Source organism: Corvus hawaiiensis, chromosome 1 (genome assembly GCF_020740725.1).
Source record: "Corvus hawaiiensis isolate bCorHaw1 chromosome 1, bCorHaw1.pri.cur, whole genome shotgun sequence".
NCBI lineage: Eukaryota > Metazoa > Chordata > Aves > Passeriformes > Corvidae > Corvus > Corvus hawaiiensis.
The window spans coordinates 71,020,319-71,037,530 of record NC_063213.1 but is presented as its reverse complement, the minus strand read 5'-3'; the positions used below and the strand labels follow the sequence as shown (position 1 = coordinate 71,037,530).

Below are 17,212 nucleotides of genomic sequence, written 5' to 3'. Positions count from 1 at the left end.
AGGTGAAAAAACACGGGCCGAGGCCGGCGGAGCTGCAAGGGGAGGGGAGCAGCGGCCAAGACTCACTGAGGCGACGGGGCCGCCATTTTACGGGGAGGGGCGGCGGCACCTCCCCGTTCCCGGCGGGCAAGGGTGAAGCGCCTCAGGCTCTGCCTAGGTCCCGGGGGGCCGGGTTCCCGTTCTTTCCCTGTGCTTGGCGGCGCTTCCGGGAACAGGGAGCGCGGCGGCCGGCGGGGTGAGTGCGGCGGCCGCGTTGCTGTTGCTGCGTTGTCCTACGGTTTTCTACGGGAAGCCTGTGCCTGTGGTTTTTTTGGGTTTTCTTGTTTTGCGTTTTTTTTTAAAAAAGAAGTAGATCTGCATGGTGTTGCTTTTATTGTGTTTCGTGTTTTCTTTTTTTTCTTCCCTCTTTCGTGACATTCCCTAAATACCGCCGCTTCTAGCCAGCTGGAGCCGCGGCGGTGTGCCGGGAGCGCTTCTTAGGGAGCGCCGGGAGCACCGCGGGGATGCACGACTGGGACGTCTGCCATCGGGCCAAGCCCGCGGCGGGGGTGGAGAAGGAACTCTTCGCTCCAGGGCGGGCCAAACCTTTGGCTTCTTGTGCCTCAGCGTGCTGGAACAGTGTCAGGCTGCTCCCCATCTCCCCGCCCCTGCGGAGGCACAGGGGTCAGGAGGCGGGCAGCAGCGGGGCCGTGTCCCACGGTCTGCCCCCCTGGAGAGCTGCGATGCCAAGGGCCATCACCAGGAGCTGTCTGCGACCTCGCCCTGCAGGTGTTTTAATACCGCTCCCAACTCTCCAAATCCTAAATGAAGCATTTTCCCTCAACGAAGTCTGCTTTGGTTCAGCAGGTGGGAAAAGGGGTGTCCGTGCCACAGACAGAGCTTTCTTTGTGGAGATGGACACGGCCTGGTGGCCATTGCCCTGAGTTCCCTCTGGGGCTGTGTTTGAAAGAGTTGAGTCTCCTCTGATGCAGCTGACACAACGTCGGGAAGTGTTCTTGTTTGGATCAGTTTGACACTGATCCACACTGTAGTTTTGGTGGGAAGTGTCTCTTGGGGCCGCAGGCTGGAGGAGAGCTGCACCCTGCTCTGGTTTCCCTGTGGCGAGGCCCTGCAGTAGCTGTCTGCTGGTTGATCTACATACGGCATATGGCCTTTTGGTCCATAAAGACTGTCCTGAAGCGCAGGTGTTGACTGCTGAGAATATATGCATCAAATTCAGAGTGGTAGGAACACACAGTGTCTGGGCATGCCAAAACCTCTGTACGAGTGTCTCACCGCTGACTTGCAGAGCATGGGGAGAGCAGAGTGAGGAAGGAGTTGCTGTCAGCAAACCCTCTGACCACTGAGGGCTTTGCAGCAGTATGCAATTGACCAATAAATATGTACTTGTATCATGAGGTTGTTGGTTCCTTAAAGTGTGGTCACTGTGGATTTACTCCAAAACTGTGGATTCCAAACTATGTATTGTCTCTGATGAGAAAGGTGTCTGTACTTATGTTGCTCCTCCTGAGCTGCAGAGAAAGCATAGTTGACTGTGCAGATGTAACTCCTAGCCTTGTGTCCCAGCTGTTGAATATTATTTTTGATTTGGTTGAATGCCTCTGATTTTCAGGCAGTCAGATAGTGTCAGTTGCATCCTTTTGTCTGTAAATTCTTGCCTGTTGTGGAAACTGTACAGACACTTGCTAGGAAATAACTGCCTGCTCGTGTCACTAATCCTGTGTGTTTTGACCCAGAGGCCAAAAAAACCTTACTGCTAGCAATCTGCAGGTATTGGGACAGTAGGAAAATTCTGGTCTTCATTGTAACCAATGTGAACACTATGTGTCTCCTCTTTATGTTGTGCATAAAGTACTCATTCAGACACAATTGGAGGATTGTTTCCATCAAAGCTTGCTTGTTTTTTGCTTGTATTTTTTTTTAGCTATGGGAGAAGAGAAATTGGAGAAAATGCCTACTGCTTATAGTAAAGCTACTAGCAAGAAATTTTCTTGGGTGGAAGAGCATGCAGGTGGAAACTTGCTCTTTTCAACTCTCTGGCTACGATAATGAATCAGTAGTATGAATTAGGTGTTGGTTTTGTATTTGGTAGCAACATGTCAACACTAGGCCCTGCCTAAAGGGAAGAACAAAACACAGAGATAGTAAAAACTATCAGTAGGTATCTTATGATGACATATGATACTTATCTGTGATTAACTCAGTGTTCTAGTAGTTATTGCTCATTTAATAGGTGTGTTGATTCAAATTCACTACTTATAACAGATGTATGTAGAGTATGACAGGCACTGAGCTTATGATTATGTGCATTGCTGCTTTGCAGGCAATAAAACAGAGCTAAAATGAACTTTGATCTTTTTTCTTTGTAATAAAGCAGGAAATTGCAGTCACATGTCATGCTGGCGACATAATTTATTTTTTTTTCTTTCTTTTATATTGTAGGCCATATAACTGCTGACTTCTCCCAGCCTGGCTGGAAGGTTTAAAACCCAGCGTGCAAACGCAGAAGCAAGCTGCAGGTACCACTGAAGGTCTGTAGACTTACAGAAGGTAAGAGTTGGTAATTCTGTCATTCTGCTGTCTAACTTTGGCTCAGGTTGCCCTATAAAAGCAAATTATTTTCTGTGTAAAGTCAAGAGAGACTTCTTTCAGTAAGTCCTGAACAAAATGCTGTTGTGCCTGGCCACCTCAAAAGATATCACACTGTGTGGATATGGGATTGAAATCCAGAAGCAGACTCTAAACTGGTAAAATAACTCAAATATGTAGTGTGGGACTTCAGGTGCTTGTGCCACCAAATCAGTCTCCAGTGAGCTGATAATTTTCCAAGCAAGTCATGACATTTGTTGCCTAGTTTCTGCAGGGAAGTGCAAAAGAGAGAAACAAGTTTTTGTGTTCCAAAAAAGTTTGATCCGTTCTTGTTCTGTGTTTTATGTCCCAGGCTCGGGAGCATGGAAAGCCTCTGTGCAGCAAACACCACTTTTTCTCTGGAGCTCTTAAGAAAGCTGTGTGAGAAGAAAAGTGGGCAGAATGTGTTCTTTTCGCCACTGAGTATTTCTTCTGCTTTGTCCATGGTTTTGCTGGGTTCAAGAGGTAGCACTGAAGCCCAAATAACAAAGGTAGGTCCAAATAAAGTTGTTGGATGGCATTTGATGGGAGCGTATGAGGAACAGATGTGTCTTACAGTCTGTGCCATGCCCTTGTGCTAAACTGTGATTGTCATTGTAGTCTGAGAGAGCAGAGCCATTCCTCTGGTGGGTGTGTAAGCAGAACCTGTTTCCGTTGTTTTTTAGTGTGAGCTTTGTTCATTATGAAATGAAGAGGTTCCTGGGTTTTGTTGTGTGGAGGTTTTTGAGACAGATCTTCTTTAATGTGTATTTGGGAGGTACCTAGGATTTATTTATTGGTGTGATCAATTAGTGGCTGCATAAAGTATTTTCTTTTGCTTCCTTGCTTGGGCTTAGTATCACATGATACATGTTCTGAAAATGAAGCTGGCAACTGAAAAAATACTAAAACAATCCCACTGTCTAAATTTCAAACTGGTAACTGCAACCTGATTACCTCCTTTTTAAGAAATTGCTCAGGTAGCAAACACGACTTGGCATGTGTTTTATGCAGGAACTGACAATATTAAGTGCAAAATCAGTCGTTTTGGTTCTGATGTTTGCTTCCTTTGCAAACTGGGAGAGGAGTATAAACCCATGTTTTGTTTCCATTTATATTTATGGAAGTTTCTCAAAAACTTATACTATTTGCATAATTGGAGAGACTCAAAATCCATCTGGACACAGTCCTGGACAGCTCTAGGTGTCCCTGCTTGGGCAGGGCTTTGGACCAGCTTGTCCCCACAGGTCCCTTCCCACCTCAGCCATTTTGTGATCCTCTAGTGCTTCCTTGAGGGAAGGAAAATGAGGACTGCTGACTCTGCAGTCAATACTTGTACAATTACATTCATTACTTGTACAAGCACTGTGGATGTTTGTCTTTGTGCAGGTGCTGTCTCTGAACAATGCCCAGGATGCTCACAATGGGTATCAATCCCTTCTCTCTGAAATTAATGATCCAAACACCAAATACATCCTGAGAACTGCAAACCGGCTCTATGGAGAAAAGACATTTGAGTTCCTTCCAGTAAGTAGCCATTAAATTTGTGGCCTTTCTTAGGATAATGTACTTGCTACCTCTTTCCTCTAGAGGAGAAAGGCAGCCTTTGGGGTTTGCCTTGCAAGTTTTCTGTGCTGAGAGCCAGGAGTGCAATAGATTCTGCCAGAGCCTGGTGTCAGAACTTGGTGGAGAGTCTCCTTTTAGATAACCTGTGATCTGAATATGGCAAAGCAGGGTAAAATCCATGAATTTCTACGCTTGAGGGTTCTGTGTTCCATTCATATAATTGGCTCAGGGACAAATGGCTGATGTATCTCTTAGCAAAACTCTTATAAAGAAACTTAAAAAATCCTATGTCATGTCCTTGAAGCCTAAAAGAAAAACAAGAAAAGAAATAGCCACATTATTTTCATTGAGGTTTAGTAGAAGATTGTAGTAGAGTGTTAAAGCCAATTGATTTAGTAACAATTCCTGGTTCAAAGAAGAGTTATAAATCCTAGAAGGAACTTGTCAGCCAGAACTTACAAGGCTTGATATGAAGCTGGGGAAAGAAAGGAGGCAGATTTCCTTGGGGAATGTAAGAATCATCTGTGTCTGAATGAGAGTAAATCTCTTGGTGAAAATCTGTTGTGAATGTCCCTGTTAGTCATTTATAGAGTTGAGTGAGAAATCCTACCATGCTGGCCTAGAGCAGACTGACTTCATGCATGCTTGGGAGGATTCCAGGAAACAAATCAATGGCTGGGTAGAGGAAAGGACTGAAGGTGAGTGCTTTGCCAAGTGCCCTGTTGTGTTTAATGGCAGCCACCTCTTGGGTGAGCACCCCTTTCAGGATATAGGATTGTGAATTCAAAGCACCCAAAGGCAGAGCTGTTGCTGTGTCTGGTCCATAATTCTCTTCTCTATTGTGTATGTCTTACAGAGTAGATACTGTCTTGGATAATAATTAGATCCATGTCAACCCATTAAAAGTGTGGGTTTTTCCTTTGTATCATAAAGGTAGAATCCAGAACCTGTTGGCAGAGGGGATTGTGAATTCCCTGACCAGGCTTGTGCTGGTGAATGCCATCTATTTCAAAGGCAGCTGGGAAAAGCAGTTCACCAAAGAGAGAACCACAGAAAGGCCATTCCGAATTAATAAGGTACGATGTGCTGAAATGCTGACAAGCAAAGTCTGTTCCCCTCAGGTAGTCTGAAATGAACACGTTTAAGAAGAAACTGAATCTTCCTAGCAGGGTTAGCTTGGGTCGGCTGTAAGAGATCCCTTATGCCCCCTTCCTTTCCTATGAACACCCTCTTTGCTGAGTTTCTCTGAACTTTCACATCATTACTAGAACCTTTAACCTAGGACAAGGACAGGTGTGAAAGCTTGTGAATTGAAGTCTTCTTCAGTCAGAGCTTTCTTGCTGCATTTCTGCCCCTGAGCCAATCCAAAATAGATGGGGAAAAACAAGTCCTTTTACGATGTGTGTGCTCTGTAGTCTTGGTTTTAGAAGTAGATCAGTGCTCTTAAGAAGACTTGGCCACTGGCATGGGCAGGCCATGGTTGCCCCTCAGGATCCCCTGCAGCCCTGGCTTGGCCTCCAGGTGTCATTAACAAGAACTGGGAATGTGCCTTCCTTAACTCAGCTGCTTGTAGCAAGCACTGTGGAAAATGGAAGCCTTCATGCCTGTCTTGAAACTGTCCGTCCCCAGTGGTGAAATAAATCCAAGACTGCTTTAAGGTGCCACTAGCACTTTTTAAATGAGGGAGTGTTTCTGGTCACCCCATATTCTCTACAAGAGCAGTTCAGAGACTGCTGGACTGACTCAGTTCCTGATGCTCTGTCCTCAATGAACAATTGGAAATCCGAGGTGTAAGCTGAAGTCTTAAGCTAGTTATTTTACATCCTGTTCTGTAACAAGGAGTTACTCTGACATCCCAGGAACCTTTCCAATATCCTGTGAAATTATTTCTGTGACTCTTGCACTTCTTATGACTCGCTGGATGATTTTCTTTTTCTGTGTGGCTTTTCTTTTGCTTATTGATCCTTTTTATGTGTCAGTGCTGCTGCAAAATAATTTCTGCCATATTCTCTCTGGGCATTATTCCAATGAGCATTACTTCAATAACAGAAATCTACTTAATCTCATGAAGGTAAGGGAGAAAGCAGTGAAACTGAAAAGAAGGGAAATAATGGAGCAAACAGTAGTAGCTGATGCTCCATGTGGAAATGGAGTAAGATAGCAGAGAATGCAAATAAGAATAAATTCTCTCCCCTTCTTAGTATCCTTATAACTTTTAAGAATTCAAAACAATACTCTCACTTTCTTGGTAGTTTTAGTAGATACATTTAAAAATATTTTAAGTCTTTGTTGTAGCGCTTGGAACCGCATGGGCTAAAAATGAAAACCCATGCATTGAAGTGACTTATTAATTTACAGCAAAGAACATAGCCCCTACTTACTACCAGCTCAGTTTAGTGTTTGTCACTAGCTGTTAAGTGAACAAAAGGGCAAGGACACGTATATGCCTTAAAGGAATTCCTCAAAGACATTTCTACATTAGTAATTAAAAATGAAATCTCAGGGATTTTTAGTTATTTCCAAAAGACAGTGTGGTGTCTGCGCTCTGTGGTGTGTGATCAGTTGTCTTTGGTCAAATCCTAAAAAGCCTTGAGTAACAGGCTGCCTGCTTCGTAGTTTGAGACCAGCAGAGTAGCTCAGCACTAACTGTTGACCCCTCTGTATTTCTAGAATGAAACCAGACCTGTGCAGATGATGTTCAAGAAGGACACATTTAACATGACCTATATTGGGGACTTCCAGACCAAAATCCTTGAGCTCCCTTATGTGGGTAATGAATTGAGCATGATCATCCTGCTCCCTGATGCAATCCAGGATGGATCCACAGGCTTGGAAAGAGTAAGTTGTTGAGCTGAGTGCAAAGACAGCCTGAATCCTTCCAGGGAAGAAGGTCTGCTGTTGCTCAGAGACCTGCAGTTCAGTTCCAGAGGGATTGTGTCCCTGGTGCCAGCAGAAATGTCCCTCTCCTCCCTGTCCCCAAAGTGACTGCCCCTCTGTGTGTCAGTGCTGCTCAGGCTGTGTGCTGCTGCCTTAGCCAGAGGCTCTGGAAGAAGAGCTGGTGCTGCTCAGGAGCAGAGGTCAGCTGTGGCTGTGGTGAAGGCAGAGTCTGGTGATGATGGAGTGTGGGGAGGGGGCTTTTGGGCGGGCTCTTTGGAAGTCCGGTGGCTTGTCCTGTAGATCTTCTGTGCTGAGCAGCTGGCAGGTGGTGTGTGGCTCAGTGCCTGGAAGGATGCTCACAGGAAAGGTCAGGATCTCTTTTGTGGTGAGGATAGGATACAAGTGTGGCCTCTTTGGCACTCTGGACAAGGAGTGTATTAAAGTTTTCTAGCACTGACTGCAACGGGCCTTGCGAGCAGACTGTTTTCATGATGCTGTTGACTGACCTGAAGAATGAATCTTTGGTAAAGAGATAGAACAACTAGGTTTTGTTTCTTTGCGTCCTTGTTAGCTGTTCCTCTGTGCCTTTCTTTCCCATAAGTAAAAATTAAAAAAACCCCAAACAATCTAACATGTTCTGTAGAAGTAAACCTGACATGGAGGTGATCGTACCTACCAAAAAAACGTTTGGTAATGATCTTGGTGGGGCCCGTATTCTTAAGTGACAAGTATAACTTGCAGTTTTGGCTTGAGACACACTAACCCTGCTAAAAAAGATGCATGTTATGGACTGTGTAAACAAACCCCATAAGCACTTCTTTTGCTTGTGTAAGACTGATTCAATTCCCAATGTAATTAAGTAAATTTGGGATTTTTCTTCAGCTGGAAAGAGAACTTACATATGAGAAGCTAACAGATTGGATCAATCCTGAAATGATGGACTCTACAGAGGTGAGGGTGTCTTTACCCAGATTTAAACTGGAAGAAAGTTATGATCTGAAACCCCTTCTGAGCAGCATGGGAATGCCTGATGCATTTGCCTTGGGGAAGGCAGACTTCTCGGGAATCTCATCTGGCAACGAGCTGGTGCTCTCTGAAGTGGTTCACAAGTCCTTTGTGGAAGTCAATGAAGAAGGCACTGAAGCGGCTGCTGCCACAGCTGCAGTGATGATGATGCGCTGTGCGATGATCGTTCCAGAATTTACTGCTGATCATCCCTTCCTCTTCTTCATCCGGCACAACAAAACTTCCAGCATTCTGTTCTGTGGCAGATTTTGCTGTCCCTAAGGAGGAGATGTCTTGGCAGCATAGGTGCCATCACACAATAAATTTACATTTCCCTGGCACAAGGGGACTGCTTTTGCACTAATTGTCTCTTTCAGCCGTGCCTGAACCCTCTTCTGTGCTCTTGATCTTGGGCTTGGCAGGAATAACAGAGCTGCTTAGACAAGCACAGCACCTTTCATGTCCTACCCCTCCTGCCCCTGCACCTGGGTGCAGAGGTCTCCAGGTTCTTGCTGACACAAGAGCCATCCCCCTTGTTCTCTGAGTGCTTCCTCTGTGCTTGACTTCACTTTTGGTGTGCAGCAGGCAGAGTCAGGCAGTGAGAGCCCATGGAAGAGAAGAAGTTACTTTTGCTTGTGACAAGGCTGGAGCACATTTGCAGCTGCCCTCCCCTCTTACCTTCCAGACTCATCCATTGAGTGCCTTGGTACATTCCCTGGAGCTGAAAGGAGTGTTTGGCAGCCTGTTCCAGGTGTTGCTGAGCATCCTGCCTAGCTGTGGTTTTTTTGTCTAGTAACTGGAGAAGCACTTAGGCAAGAACGGGAATGAAAGTATGCTTTTGTATCAGATGTCCCTGTGAGGTATTTGTGGTCTGAGTACCTTTGTTTCATCACCCCAGGACACCTGGGTTTATTCCCTGTCACCTGCTTCTAGTCCTTTATTAAAGAATGTAACAAAAGGGCACATGGTGCCTATGGAATATTTGAATGACAAAGCCTTGAGTTGGTTTTTCTTTTGCTACTGTTATATATTTATCCTGTTAATACTTTCTTGGACACCATAGTTTACCTGTATAATTCCAAAGACGCAGCTGCAAGGGCTGTCCTTACACGGGGGATGTGTTTTGTGGGTCCTGTTCCTGGAATAATAAAAGAAGTGCAAGCGCTGCGTGGGTCTGTTTCTCCTTTTTCTACCCTAAGTTATGCACGTATTTTTCAGTGTGTCGCAGGAGGAGAAGGCTTCTCGGCAGAGCCCAGCGGGTTCGGTGCCGCCGCGGTTGTCGCGGGCCGGGCAGGGAAGCGGCCAAGCGGCCTCGGCTGCGCTGGGGCTGCGCGGGCCGGGAGGGGACCGGGGCAGCCTCCGCCCCTGGCCCCGCCCGCGGGGCACCCAGCGGGAACGGGGCGGAATCGGGAAGCAATGCAGGAATTCTTTCTGTCTCCGCCAAATCGGAGCGCTTCTCGGGCGGCGGAGGGTGCGGGCTGTGAGGGGTTTGGGAGCAAGGCTTGCACGGGTGGTGTAAGGAAAGGAAAGTGAAGGCGCGCTCTGGGGTATTGGTTTAGATCTTGGGTCGGGGAGCTGTTGTTGTTGCGGTTTTTTAGCACAGAGTTTGCTAAGAGAGCATTGCAAAGCTGCCGTGCGATTGTGTGTCTGCAGGAGAGAGCTAACAGGGATATTTACAATTCCTGTGGGAGGACCGTGCAGGAAAGACGGAGATTCGGATGCAAACTCCTCCCCGTACTTGAATCTGAAAGGAAGCAGCGAATCTGACAGTTCTGCCTTAAGAAGCGGGGGAAAGCTGCTGTGTGAGTCAGATGTGTGGGTGGGCAGGGTCTGTGAGGCTGAAGAATCTTAACCTGCATTCTTGCCAGGACAAATGCTTCCAATTTCCAGTTAGAGGGCAAGAAATTTTTTTTTTTTAATAATGCCAGTAACTTGGAGTGATAAGTAATGTTGGGATATATGAGTTATATGGGGAAGAAATATGGTATGACAAATGTGAGGGATATTTATTTTGTTGGGGTTTTTAGTTTGGGGAATTGTGTTTTTTTCTTTGCTAAGTTGCAAGGTATCAGGTTTGGGGGGTTTTGTTTGTTTGTGGGTTTTTTGTTGGGTTTTTTTTGTTGTTGTTGGTTTGGTTTGGTTTTTTGTTCTTGGTTTTTTTTTTGTTTTCCCAGAGAATGTTGCAGTTACAATGAAATTCTTGCTTTTCGTAGCCAAAGTAACTCTGCTGACATCTCCCAGCCTGGCTGATAGGTTTAAAACCCAGCGTGCACACATAGAAGCAAGCTGCAGGTACCACTGAAGGTCTGTAGACTTACAGAAGGTAAGAGTTGGTAATTCTGTCATTCTGCTGTCTAACTTTGGCTCAGGTTGTCCTATAAAAGCAAATTATTTTCTCTATGAAGTCAAGAGAGACTTCTTTCAGTAAGTCCTGAACAAAATGCTGTTGTGCCTGGCCACCTCAAAAGATATCACACTGTGTGGATATGGGATTGAAATCCAGAAGCAGACTCTAAACTGGTAAAATAACTCAAATATGTAGTGTGGGACTTCAGGTGCTTGTGCCACCAAATCAGTCTCCAGTGAGCTGATAATTTTCCAAGCGAGTCATGACATTTGTTGCCTAGTTTCTGCAGGGAAGTGCAAAAGAGAGAAACAAGTTTTTGTGTTCCAAAAAAGTTTGATCCGTTCTTGTTCTGTGTTTTATGTCCCAGGCTCGGGAGCATGGAAAGCCTCTGTGCAGCAAACACCACTTTTTCTCTGGAGCTCTTAAGAAAGCTGTGTGAGAAGAAAAGTGGGCAGAATGTGTTCTTTTCGCCACTGAGTATTTCTTCTGCTTTGTCCATGGTTTTGCTGGGTTCAAGAGGTAGCACTGAAGCCCAAATAACAAAGGTAGGTCCAAATAAAGTTGTTGGATGGCATTTGATGGGAGCGTATGAGGAACAGATGTGTCTTACAGTCTGTGCCATGCCCTTGTGCTAAACTGTGATTGTCATTGTAGTCTGAGAGAGCAGAGCCATTCCTCTGGTGGGTGTGTAAGCAGAACCTGTTTCCGTTGTTTTTTAGTGTGAGCTTTGTTCATTATGAAATGAAGAGGTTCCTGGGTTTTGTTGTGTGGAGGTTTTTGTGGTTTTTGAGACAGATCTTCTTTAATGTGTATTTGGGAGGTACCTGGGATTTATTTATTGGTGTGATCAATTAGTGGCTGCATAAAGTATTTTCTTTTGCTTCCTTGCTTGGGCTTAGTATCACATGATACATGTTCTGAAAATGAAGCTGGCAACTGAAAAAATACTAAAACAATCCCACTGTCTAAATTTCAAACTGGTAACTGCAACCTGATTACCTCCTTTTTAAGAAATTGCTCAGGTAGCAAACACGACTTGGCATGTGTTTTATGCAGGAACTGACAATATTAAGTGCAAAATCAGTCGTTTTGGTTCTGATGTTTGTTTCCTTTGCAACCTGGGAGAGGAGTATAAACCCATGTTTTGTTTCCATTTATATTTATGGAAGTTTCTCAAAAACTTATATTGTTTGCATAATTGGAGAGACTCAAAATCCATCTGGACACAGTCCTGGACAGCTCTAGGTGTCCCTGCTTGGGCAGGGCTTTGGACCAGCTTGTCCCCACAGGTCCCTTCCCACCTCAGCCATTTTGTGATCCTCTAGTGCTTCCTTGAGGGAAGGAAAATGAGGACTGCTGACTCTGCAGTCAATACTTGTACAATTACATTCATTACTTGTACAAGCACTGTGGATGTTTGTCTTTGTGCAGGTGCTGTCTCTGAACAATGCCCAGGATGCTCACAATGGGTATCAATCCCTTCTCTCTGAAATTAATGATCCAAACACCAAATACATCCTGAGAACTGCAAACCGGCTCTATGGAGAAAAGACATTTGAGTTCCTTCCAGTAAGTAGCCATTAAATTTGTGGCCTTTCTTAGGATAATGTACTTGCTACCTCTTTCCTCTAGAGGAGAAAGGCAGCCTTTGGGGTTTGCCTTGCAAGTTTTCTGTGCTGAGAGCCAGGAGTGCAATAGATTCTGCCAGAGCCTGGTGTCAGAACTTGGTGGAGAGTCTCCTTTTAGATAACCTGTGATCTGAATATGGCAAAGCAGGGTAAAATCCATGAATTTCTACGCTTGAGGGTTCTGTGTTCCATTCATATAATTGGCTCAGGGACAAATGGCTGATGTATCTCTTAGCAAAACTCTTATAAAGAAACTTAAAAAATCCTATGTCATGTCCCTGAAGCCTAAAAGAAAAACAAGAAAAGAAATAGCCACATTATTTTCATTGAGGTTTAGTAGAAGATTGTAGTAGAGTGTTAAAGCCAATTGATTTAGTAACAATTCCTGGTTCAAAGAAGAGTTATAAATCCTAGAAGGAACTTGTCAGCCAGAACTTACAAGGCTTGATATGAAGCTGGGGAAAGAAAGGAGGCAGATTTCCTTGGGGAATGTAAGAATCATCTGTGTCTGAATGAGAGTAAATCTCTTGGTGAAAATCTGTTGTGAATGTCCCTGTTAGTCATTTATAGAGTTGAGTGAGAAATCCTACCATGCTGGCCTAGAGCAGACTGACTTCATGCATGCTTGGGAGGATTCCAGGAAACAAATCAATGGCTGGGTAGAGGAAAGGACTGAAGGTGAGTGCTTTGCCAAGTGCCCTGTTGTGTTTAATGGCAGCCACCTCTTGGGTGAGCACCCCTTTCAGGATATAGGATTGTGAATTCAAAGCACCCAAAGGCAGAGCTGTTGCTGTGTCTGGTCCATAATTCTCTTCTCTATTGTGTATGTCTTACAGAGTAGATACTGTCTTGGATAATAATTAGATCCATGTCAACCCATTAAAAGTGTGGGTTTTTCCTTTGTATCATAAAGGTAGAATCCAGAACCTGTTGGCAGAGGGGATTGTGAATTCCCTGACCAGGCTTGTGCTGGTGAATGCCATCTATTTCAAAGGCAGCTGGGAAAAGCAGTTCACCAAAGAGAGAACCACAGAAAGGCCATTCCGAATTAATAAGGTACGATGTGCTGAAATGCTGACAAGCAAAGTCTGTTCCCCTCAGGTAGTCTGAAATGAACACGTTTAAGAAGAAACTGAATCTTCCTAGCAGGGTTAGCTTGGGTCGGCTGTAAGAGATCCCTTATGCCCCCTTCCTTTCCTATGAACACCCTCTTTGCTGAGTTTCTCTGAACTTTCACATCATTACTAGAACCTTTAACCTAGGACAAGGACAGGTGTGAAAGCTTGTGAATTGAAGTCTTCTTCAGTCAGAGCTTTCTTGCTGCATTTCTGCCCCTGAGCCAATCCAAAATAGATGGGGAAAAACAAGTCCTTTTACGATGTGTGTGCTCTGTAGTCTTGGTTTTAGAAGTAGATCAGTGCTCTTAAGAAGACTTGGCCACTGGCATGGGCAGGCCATGGTTGCCCCTCAGGATCCCCTGCAGCCCTGGCTTGGCCTCCAGGTGTCATTAACAAGAACTGGGAATGTGCCTTCCTTAACTCAGCTGCTTGTAGCAAGCACTGTGGAAAATGGAAGCCTTCATGCCTGTCTTGAAACTGTCCGTCCCCAGTGGTGAAATAAATCCAAGACTGCTTTAAGGTGCCACTAGCACTTTTTAAATGAGGGAGTGTTTCTGGTCACCCCATATTCTCTACAAGAGCAGTTCAGAGACTGCTGGACTGACTCAGTTCCTGATGCTCTGTCCTCAATGAACAATTGGAAATCCGAGGTGTAAGCTGAAGTCTTAAGCTAGTTATTTTACATCCTGTTCTGTAACAAGGAGTTACTCTGACATCCCAGGAACCTTTCCAATATCCTGTGAAATTATTTCTGTGACTCTTGCACTTCTTATGACTCGCTGGATGATTTTCTTTTTCTGTGTGGCTTTTCTTTTGCTTATTGATCCTTTTTATGTGTCAGTGCTGCTGCAAAATAATTTCTGCCATATTCTCTCTGGGCATTATTCCAATGAGCATTACTTCAATAACAGAAATCTACTTAATCTCATGAAGGTAAGGGAGAAAGCAGTGAAACTGAAAAGAAGGGAAATAATGGAGCAAACAGTAGTAGCTGATGCTCCATGTGGAAATGGAGTAAGATAGCAGAGAATGCAAATAAGAATAAATTCTCTCCCCTTCTTAGTATCCTTATAACTTTTAAGAATTCAAAACAATACTCTCACTTTCTTGGTAGTTTTAGTAGATACATTTAAAAATATTTTAAGTCTTTGTTGTAGCGCTTGGAACCGCATGGGCTAAAAATGAAAACCCATGCATTGAAGTGACTTATTAATTTACAGCAAAGAACATAGCCCCTACTTACTACCAGCTCAGTTTAGTGTTTGTCACTAGCTGTTAAGTGAACAAAAGGGCAAGGACACGTATATGCCTTAAAGGAATTCCTCAAAGACATTTCTACATTAGTAATTAAAAATGAAATCTCAGGGATTTTTAGTTATTTCCAAAAGACAGTGTGGTGTCTGCGCTCTGTGGTGTGTGATCAGTTGTCTTTGGTCAAATCCTAAAAAGCCTTGAGTAACAGGCTGCCTGCTTCGTAGTTTGAGACCAGCAGAGTAGCTCAGCACTAACTGTTGACCCCTCTGTATTTCTAGAATGAAACCAGACCTGTGCAGATGATGTTCAAGAAGGACACATTTAACATGACCTATATTGGGGACTTCCAGACCAAAATCCTTGAGCTCCCTTATGTGGGTAATGAATTGAGCATGATCATCCTGCTCCCTGATGCAATCCAGGATGGATCCACAGGCTTGGAAAGAGTAAGTTGTTGAGCTGAGTGCAAAGACAGCCTGAATCCTTCCAGGGAAGAAGGTCTGCTGTTGCTCAGAGACCTGCAGTTCAGTTCCAGAGGGATTGTGTCCCTGGTGCCAGCAGAAATGTCCCTCTCCTCCCTGTCCCCAAAGTGACTGCCCCTCTGTGTGTCAGTGCTGCTCAGGCTGTGTGCTGCTGCCTTAGCCAGAGGCTCTGGAAGAAGAGCTGGTGCTGCTCAGGAGCAGAGGTCAGCTGTGGCTGTGGTGAAGGCAGAGTCTGGTGATGATGGAGTGTGGGGAGGGGGCTTTTGGGCGGGCTCTTTGGAAGTCCGGTGGCTTGTCCTGTAGATCTTCTGTGCTGAGCAGCTGGCAGGTGGTGTGTGGCTCAGTGCCTGGAAGGATGCTCACAGGAAAGGTCAGGATCTCTTTTGTGGTGAGGATAGGATACAAGTGTGGCCTCTTTGGCACTCTGGACAAGGAGTGTATTAAAGTTTTCTAGCACTGACTGCAACGGGCCTTGCGAGCAGACTGTTTTCATGATGCTGTTGACTGACCTGAAGAATGAATCTTTGGTAAAGAGATAGAACAACTAGGTTTTGTTTCTTTGCGTCCTTGTTAGCTGTTCCTCTGTGCCTTTCTTTCCCATAAGTAAAAATTAAAAAAACCCCAAACAATCTAACATGTTCTGTAGAAGTAAACCTGACATGGAGGTGATCGTACCTACCAAAAAAACGTTTGGTAATGATCTTGGTGGGGCCCGTATTCTTAAGTGACAAGTATAACTTGCAGTTTTGGCTTGAGACACACTAACCCTGCTAAAAAAGATGCATGTTATGGACTGTGTAAACAAACCCCATAAGCACTTCTTTTGCTTGTGTAAGACTGATTCAATTCCCAATGTAATTAAGTAAATTTGGGATTTTTCTTCAGCTGGAAAGAGAACTTACATATGAGAAGCTAACAGATTGGATCAATCCTGAAATGATGGACTCTACAGAGGTGAGGGTGTCTTTACCCAGATTTAAACTGGAAGAAAGTTATGATCTGAAACCCCTTCTGAGCAGCATGGGAATGCCTGATGCATTTGCCTTGGGGAAGGCAGACTTCTCGGGAATCTCATCTGGCAACGAGCTGGTGCTCTCTGAAGTGGTTCACAAGTCCTTTGTGGAAGTCAATGAAGAAGGCACTGAAGCGGCTGCTGCCACAGCTGCAGTGATGATGATGCGCTGTGCGATGATCGTTCCAGAATTTACTGCTGATCATCCCTTCCTCTTTTTCATCCGGCACAACAAAACTTCCAGCATTCTGTTCTGTGGCAGATTTTGCTGTCCCTAAGGAGGAGATGTCTTGGCAGCATAGGTGCCATCACACAATAAATTTACATTTCCCTGGCACAAGGGGACTGCTTTTGCACTAATTGTCTCTTTCAGCCGTGCCTGAACCCTCTTCTGTGCTCTTGATCTTGGGCTTGGCAGGAATAACAGAGCTGCTTAGACAAGCACAGCACCTTTCATGTCCTACCCCTCCTGCCCCTGCACCTGGGTGCAGAGGTCTCCAGGTTCTTGCTGACACAAGAGCCATCCCCCTTGTTCTCTGAGTGCTTCCTCTGTGCTTGACTTCACTTTTGGTGTGCAGCAGGCAGAGTCAGGCAGTGAGAGCCCATGGAAGAGAAGAAGTTACTTTTGCTTGTGACAAGGCTGGAGCACATTTGCAGCTGCCCTCCCCTCTTACCTTCCAGACTCATCCATTGAGTGCCTTGGTACATTCCCTGGAGCTGAAAGGAGTGTTTGGCAGCCTGTTCCAGGTGTTGCTGAGCATCCTGCCTAGCTGTGGTTTTTTTGTCTAGTAACTGGAGAAGCACTTAGGCAAGAACGGGAATGAAAGTATGCTTTTGTATCAGATGTCCCTGTGAGGTATTTGTGGTCTGAGTACCTTTGTTTCATCACCCCAGGACACCTGGGTTTATTCCCTGTCACCTGCTTCTAGTCCTTTATTAAAGAATGTAACAAAAGGGCACATGGTGCCTATGGAATATTTGAATGACAAAGCCTTGAGTTGGTTTTTCTTTTGCTACTGTTATATATTTATCCTGTTAATACTTTCTTGGACACCATAGTTTACCTGTATAATTCCAAAGACGCAGCTGCAAGGGCTGTCCTTACACGGGGGATGTGTTTTGTGGGTCCTGTTCCTGGAATAATAAAAGAAGTGCAAGCGCTGCGTGGGTCTGTTTCTCCTTTTTCTACCCTAAGTTATGCACGTATTTTTCAGTGTGTCGCAGGAGGAGAAGGCTTCTCGGCAGAGCCCAGCGGGTTCGGTGCCGCCGCGGTTGTCGCGGGCCGGGCAGGGAAGCGGCCAAGCGGCCTCGGCTGC

General features: G+C 45.1%; 2 protein-coding genes across 3 annotated transcripts in view; both read left to right on the top strand.

The window, feature by feature from the left end:
* The window catches only part of LOC125329073 (heterochromatin-associated protein MENT-like), a 35,520-nt gene extending 26,298 nt beyond the window's left edge, over positions 1 to 9,222 (top strand). The window contains exons 1-8 of one of the 2 annotated variants that reach the window (XM_048310448.1): positions 68 to 235; positions 2,443 to 2,531; positions 2,942 to 3,119; positions 3,997 to 4,134; positions 4,754 to 4,871; positions 5,107 to 5,249; positions 6,844 to 7,011; positions 7,933 to 9,222. In XM_048310448.1, coding sequence (XP_048166405.1) covers positions 2,952 to 3,119; positions 3,997 to 4,134; positions 4,754 to 4,871; positions 5,107 to 5,249; positions 6,844 to 7,011; positions 7,933 to 8,337 — 1,140 coding nt within the window. In that variant the 5' untranslated portion in view covers positions 68 to 235; positions 2,443 to 2,531; positions 2,942 to 2,951 and the 3' untranslated portion in view covers positions 8,338 to 9,222. Of the gene's footprint in view, positions 236 to 2,442; positions 2,551 to 2,941; positions 3,120 to 3,996; positions 4,135 to 4,753; positions 4,872 to 5,106; positions 5,250 to 6,843; positions 7,012 to 7,932 lie in introns of those variants that run through there. The other variant, XM_048310440.1, reaches the window with a different exon arrangement.
* Positions 9,223 to 9,482: 260 nt separating this feature from the next.
* On the top strand, positions 9,483 to 17,059 carry LOC125329101 (serpin B6-like). The gene is made up of 8 exons (XM_048310499.1): positions 9,483 to 9,857; positions 10,269 to 10,378; positions 10,770 to 10,947; positions 11,834 to 11,971; positions 12,591 to 12,708; positions 12,944 to 13,086; positions 14,681 to 14,848; positions 15,770 to 17,059. Exons 3-8 carry the CDS (start codon positions 10,780 to 10,782, stop codon positions 16,172 to 16,174), a joined length of 1,140 nt encoding a protein of 379 aa, XP_048166456.1. The 5' UTR covers positions 9,483 to 9,857; positions 10,269 to 10,378; positions 10,770 to 10,779; the 3' UTR covers positions 16,175 to 17,059.
* Positions 17,060 to 17,212: the final 153 nt, after the last annotated feature.